We start from the raw sequence: 9957 nt of genomic DNA, 5'->3' as shown, positions 1-9957 counted from the left end.
TTCAACATATGACCCACCAGAGAGTGATGGAAAATGCATCAGGCAAGTGATTGCACCAATCCAATTAGTTACACTTGGAATGGAATCTGCTCTCACTCCTATGGATTTGCAAAAAAAATTATATGGATTCATTTTCATGGCACCAGTCAGATACACTTCTAAATTTCAAAGGTTTTTATTGCTTTGAATATTAGATACAAACAACATGAAACTTGGAGGTAATCACATGGTACAAGCCACATTACAAATGAGTTGCATGACTTCTTGGTACAGTTGCATGAAAAATGGCACGCACTCCTTGGTCCACTAAAACTTGTCTTTATTGCAGAGATCTTAAAACAAAAAGGTCCTGACGTGTTTCGTATACAGAAGATACGTAGTCATAGGCCTATGACTACGTATCTTCTGTATACGAAACGCGTCAGGACCTTTTTAAGATCTCTGCAATAAAGACAAGTTTTAGTGGACCAAGGAGTGCGTGCCATTTTTCTTCAAACTGATGTTCGCTTAATACCTCAACTACGGGTTCAGGGCGCTGCACCTGGACCACCACTTGTCTTTGGTGAGTGCTTTTCCCAATAACATTGCCAGGACTGTTTTAAAGTCGTGTGTTGGAGGTGGAGGGTCCTTGGTTTATACACCCGGACCACATAATTCACGGGGTGAGCTTGTTATTATTATACACTGAGGCTTGTATACACACATTCCCCCTCCTGTTGCCGTAAAACTGAGCCACTTAGTATTATTGTTAGGATTGAGTACATGTTCTTCAAAAAAAATTTTTTAACTCTGTGACCATATGGTTTATTAATAGGCAGGTAGGGTTGTTGCCAGAGTGGAGATGGCAAGCCTGGGACTGGCAATCTGTGGGGCTGCTGGAAGATGCCATAGACAGTCACTATTTATTGGGCGGGGGGGGTGCTGTTTGGTCCCATTTGCAATCCCAGTCCAGGCATGGGGAAGGGCCCAGGCATGGTTGCAGTCCATTCAGGGTGTGGGGCTTACATAATTAGGAGTGAAGCCTAAAGCCCTCCAGTTGCTGCAGGCAGGGAAGGGTTACAAGCCGGACATCACTAATTTAAAACGCCACAGGGGTTCCAATATAGGGAGTATACCCCGGGGGGGTAAAAGTCAAGGGACCAAAGTATACGGTTCCCATAATGCTAACAGTCCCTGTTTCAGTAACTCTGTCCCCATGGAAAAGTGTCCCCCCTGCAGCCATTGGCTCAATAATGTTGCAGTTTTTGTGGCCATTACTGCAATCGCACCCACTAATCTACAATCTCCTGTTGTTGTACTCTTCTCACAGCAAATAAGCCACTCAAATAAGCAACAAGTTATAGGGCGCACTCAGGCAGCACAATGTTCTCAGCGCTGACAGGCGCGGCATAGCCATAACTATTCAGCAGCACCTCAGCCCTGAAGCCTCCCGTGTGGTTTCTAACCCCCGTCACTACAATAACTTCTCTATAACCGCTATTTACACAGTCACCGCCGGCTCATGGGGGTTGGGAGGCAACCTGGGTTCGCATAAGGCGCCCACGCAAGCGCCGCTTTCCATGGCCAGAAGCCAAACCCAGTGCCAAGCCCCGGCTCCGCTCAGGAACTCTCAGCTCTGCCCATTGACGTCAATGAGACTAAGCCCCGCCGCCACGTGTGCCAGTGCGCCCAATGAGAAGCCACGCCCTGCACTGAGACGCGATTGGTCAGTCAGCCTTGTGGCGTCACGGCTCTGAACGCTGCGCCGGGTGAGTCCAGCATTGGATTGTGGATGGCTGTACGGTGCGACTCCCTTACTGGCAATGAGAGTGCGTTCCTGGCACAGCCTGGAGCTGCACGGAGTATTGTCTCTACGAGATGCCCATATCGTCGCGTTAAATCAGGTGTGTCTTACCTTCTGACTAACCAGCACCCACCGACTAGGACTCTGTAAAGCTCATTGTGCTAGTGAACTACATCTCCCATCAGCCTCTGACAGCTTGCAGGTTAAAAATCCAGGAGAAAGACAATTTGGTATACTGGTCAAAATGCAGACTCGTTACAGAGGGATAATAGAAAATGTATCTTTCTTTTCATGCTTGGCAGAACATATGCTCCTTAGCTGGGCCTTATTTACTTCTATCCTTGTATGTGTTAATATTAAGGCTTTAAGTTCTATCTATGACTGTTTGAGCCTCACTGATCCATTAACACTTTCTCTAAATGTCTCTAATATGTGCCCCTTGTTTGAACAGAGATGTGGGAGCACTTGTTTCAATCTGTCATAGTGAGACCAATCAACTATCTGCTTTAAACTGTACTAAAACAGAGCCCCGGGGCAAAATGATTACTGTCAGGAGATACTGGGAGCTATAGTTGCACAATAGCCAGCTGGTGGACTGGCTATTTTACAGTACCTTGGCTGTGGATGTAGGTCACACTGCAAATATATTAGGGAACTGGTATAGAACCAAGAGGAGAGTCTGTATTACCTGTTGTGTTGGAGCAGGATAGTTTGCCTTTAATGAAAGGTCAGCTGACACCAAATCCTGAAGAAGGTTTCCCATATAAATCATATTTATATACAGTTTTGCATTTGAGATTGCAGGAGTCTTATACTAGAGGAGGTAAGTGCTGTGCTGGGAGTTGTAGAACAGCCACCAGGTTATACCCTGGGTGACTCCATCCCTCATTCATAAATGCCATGTAAGGTGTTTGTTTACCTGTCCCTCCCCCCATTTCTACCCAACTGCAGTTTGTTTGTATAATGAATCATTCATTAAACATTCCCATTCAGTTTTTACATTTCTTTGTAAATTGCAACTAAAAGCTATGTCTGTCTGGCTGTTTATGTTCTCTGCACTTCTGGTGTGAGGCTACAATTTTATTGCTATAAGTCATTTCATTTTTTTTATTACTTATCTTTCTATTTATGCCCTCTCCTATTCAAATTGTAGTCTCTCATTCAAACCAATGCCTGGTAACTAGGGTAATTTGGTCCTAGCAACCAGATAGCTACTGAAATTCCAAACTGGAGAGCTGCTAACAAAAAGCTTAATAATTAAAAATACTGGTACTACATAACTAGTGCGGTCAACTTAATGACTAAATGAGTCAAAGGGCGAGTGGGTGCCCTGCCTGCTGTGCATGTTGTTGATATTGGTATATGATGTTATAATAAGAGGTGGGTTTAGAAAGCAAGCGGTGGCATGTGTGCGGCCTATATATAGCACAGGTCAGAGGCACCACACTACTAAGGTTTTATGAGATTGGTGCATGAGGGATTATACTTCATTCCCTTGACATGTGTTTACTCTGTCATGCACTCCTTATTTAAAGGGATACTATAATCCCATTACTCTGTAATGTTATAATCCAGTGTAAATGTAATCCAGCTTTAAATAGTTTCCATTGGCTGGGTATCGGTGCCAGTTTGTATACAGTTATTGCCTATGGCACTGGTACCCTAGCTGCCGGACTGGCCCCAATAACGAGGGCCCAAAACAATGGGCATTTGTGGTGATTTGGTGGCTTATGTTTACTTATACTGAAAAAAAACTATAAGCAATGCACTAATGAATGGGGTAGTCCTTCTTTAAGTTATCTTCTAATATGTAATAGAATGGCCTATTCTTTTAACAAAGAATGGCAACTTTTCTATTGGTCATTTTTTTTACCGTTGTAGAGTTGATCAAGTACCAGAGTGCTAGGGTGTCTTCTGGACTCAACTTTTTTTCTCATATATTCAACATATTTCTGAATAAAAGTTCATGTAAATCGTCTTTTTGTATTTATATCTCACTTGTTATAGACAGTGCATAGAATGGTTTATTGGGCTGCCGGTCAATAAGTTGGGGGGCTGGTGTGGAAGATTTTAGGTGTTTCTAAGGGTTTTTTGAGAATTTAAAATGTAAATGCTGTTGAAAGCAGTATTTCTAACTTCACTGCCCTGTTGTTTTTTATTCCTGAAACAATGTAGCAGAAGCCAGTTAAATAACAGTATGAAAAAGCATGCAAGACATTGTGGGAATTGGAGTTGGCGTCTGCTGCTTTTATTCAAGAATGCAAAAAGATACAAAGGAATACTGGTTTCTGTTGCAATTACATGCATATATTACTAATTTCTAATTAAAGTTAATTGTAAAATTTTGGGTGGGGTTGCCCTTTAATTCAGTGACGTGATGTGAATTTGGCAGGAGTCCGTGCCAGCATTGTTTAGCCAGTATCATTGATTTAGGGAAGAACGACACACAGAAGTTACTCATAGCAGCTGAACCACGATTGATGTAAATTGGGACTGGCAGGACTCCAGAGGTGGATGCGTGACACCCGTTAGTCAGGAAATGCTCTGTGAGGAACATTGTTGTTTGCCATGTGGATGGTGAGAAACTGGAGTCACTTAGCTTAGTCACTTGCTCATTCTGTGCATCACATTGCAAGGGATCCTCAATTTATCTACATCTATTGCTTTGTGAGCTGCATCTCCTGGAGTCCTCAGCAGTAAAGCCTAGGGCCTGTGCCTTGGATATTCCTGTTCTTTCAGTAAATCTCCATTAAAGGGGTGAATTAACTTTTAGTATGTTATAGAATTGCCTGTTGTTAAAAACCTCTCAATTGGTGTTTATTTTTTATGGTTTTTAAATTATATGCTTTCTTCCTCCTCTTTCAGGCTCACATAATTGTCCCATATATTCTGCAATTTCAAAATCATTCTGATTAATGTTTTTTTTTTGTACTGTTTTCTCCATGTTTTGTAAAATTATAATCACCATGATTCACATAGTGTATACAATGCTGTTTTTTTTTTTTAACATAGTGTCTTCCTGAGTGGTCAGAAGGCATTATGGGGACTCCGGCCTCCGTTGTCAGCTCACCATCTGCCCCCTGGCAAGCACCAGTGGCAAGATCAAGGAAAAAGGCTTCTGCTAATATATTTAAAGACATAAACCTTCTTCAGATACAGACTTTGTTCCACACCAGCGGGGATGAATGCGCTGAGGAGCGAGCACGGATCATATGTGAATATGCAGGGGACAAGCACGTTGCAGATGCCTTGATTCGGCTCAGAAGGAAGAAAAAGAGCAAACGAGCCCACAAGCCGTCTTCCAAACCAAGCAATGATAGAATCGAAACTCTGTCTGTGCACCATTTCAGTAAACTATGGTAGGTTGCAGCTTTCTCTGCTGAATTCCAGTTGTTTATTGAGCCAATGGCACACAAGGTTTTTTGACCAGAGAACTATTTCAGTCTAAATGCCCATGTCTGCATGTCACTGCCACTAACGGTGCTGACTCAGGAGAACCACATTTAAAGCAAATAGAGAAGTCACAGGCAGGCCAACGCTCAAGAAATGTGCTTGGTGGGCCTTGGAGCAGTTGGGGTGGGGGGTCTCAGCCTCATGGCAATTTAGGTTTGCGAATTGAAGAGAATGAGCATTTGCTGTCTTATGATACTCCTAAAAGATCAGCTTGAAGGTCAGTTACGGTGAGGTTTGGGGTGAATATGTATTTGTGCTCCTAGAAATTCTGTAATAATGGGAATAAAGGGAAACCCTGGCCAAAGGTTAGACCTTCAGTGGGGGGCCTCCAAAGTGTGCAGGTTCTAGCAGTAAGTATCCAAAATAGTGTTTGTAAAGACCAGTGCTGGCAGGGGGTTCTCTAACTGACCTTTAAGCTGGAACACCCAGACAGATCTCTGAGGCAGCTAGGGAGGGAAACCACTACTTAACTGTGACCCAGTTAAGGTGGCCATACATGGGCATATTTAAGCTGCCTGCGTGGGCCCTTCGGACTGGATCAGCAGCTTATTTGCCTGAGTTTGAAGCCCTCCCACAGGTCTACCCAAACAATATCTGTCCAAAAGTCGTCAGGTTTGACTTTCCCAACGACTTATTGATGCGGTCCTTACTTCAACAGCTTGTATTGCCATCATTACAAACCAATCACTTGACCCTAGGGTCAAACAATAAGATAGATCCAATATCTTTCACCTTTGGTTAGCATATCAGAGGAAAGATCTGGTCTTGCCAACATCAGCAGATCTTATAGTGTATGGCCATCTCTAGTTGATTGCACCCAATATGTCTAGGAGTAAGATTAGATTATCTGATCGAATTCTGCCATTATATCTAATCAAACTGACTGAATAAGAATGCCTTGCATCATGTTAGGACATTTGTCTGGGAATATTCTGCCAGAATTTTATGAAAGCATGTCACAAATATACAAATATGACAATATCTAGTATAAAGGGCTTGTATTCTCGCTTTGAACAACTGCTTCTAAGCATATTCAGCAAACAAAAGTTGCATTGTGTGACACTAGTGAAATTCACAAGTATCTGCCATCCTTACAATTTCTTCTTCAACTTAACAGTATTAATGAAGCCGATCGCAAAGGAGGTCCAGATACTGAGGATAATAACCCTGACCAATCAAGCAGCGCTGGCCAAGAACCACAGCCTTGTGAGACAAAGAAACAGACAGTAACAACTAGAAGAGGGAAAGGTAAAGTAAGGAAAGAGACACAGGAAAGGCTCTCAGACTATCTGCATCAGATAAAGCGATGATCTAGGACATTTAACATGAGAAATACATGACAGTGCTGCTATTTATTGCAATACAATTTCTCTGCCTTGGGAAAGGTGAAATAAGATATTAATAAAATACTGTACAACTAACCATACCAGTGCAATGAACTGGCATACCAGAACTGACGGACTAAATGAACAAGCCAAAGCTTCCACTGAAGAATCCTTACATGGCCCCAGCTCTGTTTCATATGGACTGACAGCCCACGGGTTCTAGCGCTATAATAGGAATGCATGAAATGGGCATGATAAGCGAATCAGCATGGCCATATACAGAACTAACACATAAGCTGGAATAGACCCTAATATAACAGATTTGGTAAAAACACTATTTCCTTTCAGTTTTCATAATGATGTTTCAGACCTGTATGAGAAGTAATATGTTCTGCAGTCAGCATGGAACAAAGACAAACGGACAGGGCCTTATACATGTACAATTTATTTAATGATGCTGCTTTACCCCCACCAAACTGCCCCCAAGGACAACTGATGGGGGTAATATACAGCCAAGTGAACAGCGTGTCTTCAAATCTTTGCCCAAGCAATAAGTGTTGCATCCAACTATCCATGGGCAGATGACAAAGTAGGACATTTGTGTGTGCATCTCTGTAAGGTTGATCTTCAAATTCTACTTCTCCAGCTGCTGCTGGGCCACAGCTCCCTGCATGTCACTGATAGCTGGTGAATGGCAGAGGGTTATAGTCCAGCAACAGATGGAAAGCTGCAGATTGGAGATCAGATCATTGCTTTAAAATAACAGAGGCAAACATTTTAGTGGCAAGGGATATAAGATGTAGTAAAAGCATCTCAGACCTTGGAGTCAAATGCTGTTATATGCACTAATTATTTTTCTGTAAATCTGTTACTTATCTAATTGCTGCTTATTTAAAAGATTTCAGTTCCTAAGTATACATTGCACTAAATGTATGATTCTTGGACGGAATTTGATTTAAATCATTATTCATTAACCTTTATTGCACATGCCTGGTTAAGGCACAAAGTATTCTTCCTATAGGGTCTCTCTTTACTTTGCTGGCGGAATTCACAGAAGTGTATATGTAGCGCCGGCACTGCAAATCCATACTAACCAATTTGCAGTTAACCTTACAGGGACACTATGAGTTGCTAGAGGTGTAACATTACACCTGAATTTGTTTATTCTGCCCTCAGTATCTGTAAAAGAGAGTTGTCACCCATGCAATAAGTGCCCCAGTTTCACTGTTACGCCACCAACTTCCAGTAATAATAATAACAGCATAGTGCCTTTTTCTTTCACAAGCACAGGACCCAATCCTTTCCAGCAGGCTGGTGTTGTTCTATAGGTTTCTATTTTTTGCACTACTGGTCAAATGTTCATAGTAGGACACAAGGCAGATTTAGTAGATGGACAGTTTTCTATGTAATTATGATACTGCCTGCCCCTTTTTTCTAGGACAATGATGTGTATTTGAGGGTTAGTGTCCCCTAATGCTTGGCACTGAGATTGGGGTAATTTTCTAATATAGGTGCTTAACTGAAATTCCCCATAGAATCAAGCAGATGTTTGTTTTTATTTTCTAAAGCTGGCCATACATGTAAAGATACACTCCTTAGTAAGGTTGGCAAACGAGCAGACCTTTCACCCATAGGCCTACCACGAGGTGGGCATTATCAGACTGGCCCAGCGGTTTCGCCCTCAGGCCAACAATCCGATCATAATTGGAGAAGGCTGTCGGTTCGAGGGCTGTATCTGGAAGGAACCAGTCGGCAGCTTGTATCTGCCCATGTATGGCCACCTTTATTTGTAGTAGATCAAGTAGGATCAAAGCAAATGCTTATTGCTATGGTTAACCACACTGTTGTAATTCAGTACCAGTGTTATTAAATGAGGCCTACATGAATGTGTAAACTAATAAACAGCAGGCACAAAAAAACATAAAATAATATTTGCTGTTTTAATATGTTTATATGGAAAGGGTATTCCTTCACACACTGCCTGTCCTCTAAAGCAGGAAGCTCTCCCTGGGCTCCTGTTTTATGACTACTATAAAATATAGCTAGAAAAACTAAAACAAAATGAAAAACAGCACATGGATTCATTATTTTGAGTTGTGCAAAGGGAAGAATATGTTTAAAGACACATGGGTAGTGATGTTGCAATATGTATTAAAGTTCAGCAATACTTAGTACCATTTTTGCATATGTTTTCACAAATGTATTTAGATACTACAGTTTTGTAATGACAGATATTAAAACACTAATCTGTTGTTTGGCCATAAGGTTAAATTTTTGCACTGAAATGCTGTGCCTGTCCATATGTATACAAAGCAGCCCTATGGTCCAAGCCTCTAAAACCCTAGTCCCTGGCATCCTGCTTCACAAGGTAGTAAGTGCTAACAACAGAATCGGGGCAACAATACAGGGGCTTTAATTGGTGTCAAGCTTCTGTTGAGAAAAGGCCAATGGCAGATCATTCAAGCACTATACTTGCTTTAAGAACAAAGTTGCTATAGTCCTCTCAGAGGCAGAGTCAGGCAGAAAGGGGCATTTTGACCGTTTTGACACTATTTCTGGCCACAGTGGCGGTCAAAACAACCTGTTCCATAGACCTTAGTGCTTCTTTATGGTAAAGTATTTATTGGATTTTAGAAAATGTACAGGAAAAAAAGAGGTAATTCTAAGACATGGTCCCTATTATATTTAATTCTCTAGGCAATAATAAAATAAGAAAAGATCCCATGTCTTTTAAAACTAAGCAAATAAGATGAAATTTAAGGCACTGTCTGTGTGTGTGTGGATGTATAAAGATAATATGTATCACAATGTTTAACTGCACGTGACAGGAACATTTGTAATAAACTGCATAAAGCAAACTGGTGGATTTGTCGTTTGTTTTTTTTAATTCCTACCAAAGAAAAGGATTTTCTCATCAACCAAAGAGATATTAGGAGGGAGCCAGTACCAGGTATAAATGGGCCTATATTAATAACAGCTAAATGTTTTAGTTATTGTGTACTTTGGCCATTCATACATATACAGAGGGCATCCGTTCTTATTATTCTGCCCAACCAAATTTATGCCACAGTAGAAAACTAAACCCTAAAAATAAATATGGCTAGAAATGGCTGAACATACTACACTAGCCTAATGTTTCAGATTCTCTATAGTAGCAATGATCCAGGTCTTTACAGTTGTCACAGGAGCTTCCCATCTTGCATTCTGTTAGGAGTGTCGGTGACACTGCACAGTTGCATAGTTAAATTGGACCAGCAGTTCTCAACCTGTGGCTCGGGGCCCCCACAGGGGTCACCTAAGACCATCGCAAAACACATATTTCCGATGGTCTTAGGAATAATTTTATGGATGGAGGTCACCACAACATGAGGAACTGTATTAAAGGGTCGCGGTATT

The 9957-nt window shown here is 41.6% G+C and overlaps 1 protein-coding gene across 1 annotated transcript; it reads left to right on the top strand.

Annotated features, from left to right (window-relative positions):
- The first annotated feature begins 1488 nt into the window (after positions 1–1488).
- On the top strand, positions 1489–9419 carry avpi1 (arginine vasopressin induced 1). The gene is given in 3 exon segments (XM_002936437.5): positions 1489–1883; positions 4796–5142; positions 6354–9419. Coding segments are annotated over 3 exon segments (864 nt in total). The 5' UTR covers positions 1489–1559; the 3' UTR covers positions 6547–9419.
- Positions 9420–9957: the final 538 nt, after the last annotated feature.

The sequence above is a fragment of the Xenopus tropicalis genome, chromosome 7 (genome assembly GCF_000004195.4).
Source record: "Xenopus tropicalis strain Nigerian chromosome 7, UCB_Xtro_10.0, whole genome shotgun sequence".
NCBI classification, from domain to species: domain Eukaryota; kingdom Metazoa; phylum Chordata; class Amphibia; order Anura; family Pipidae; genus Xenopus; species Xenopus tropicalis.
This window is presented reverse-complemented; position numbering and strand designations above follow the sequence as displayed.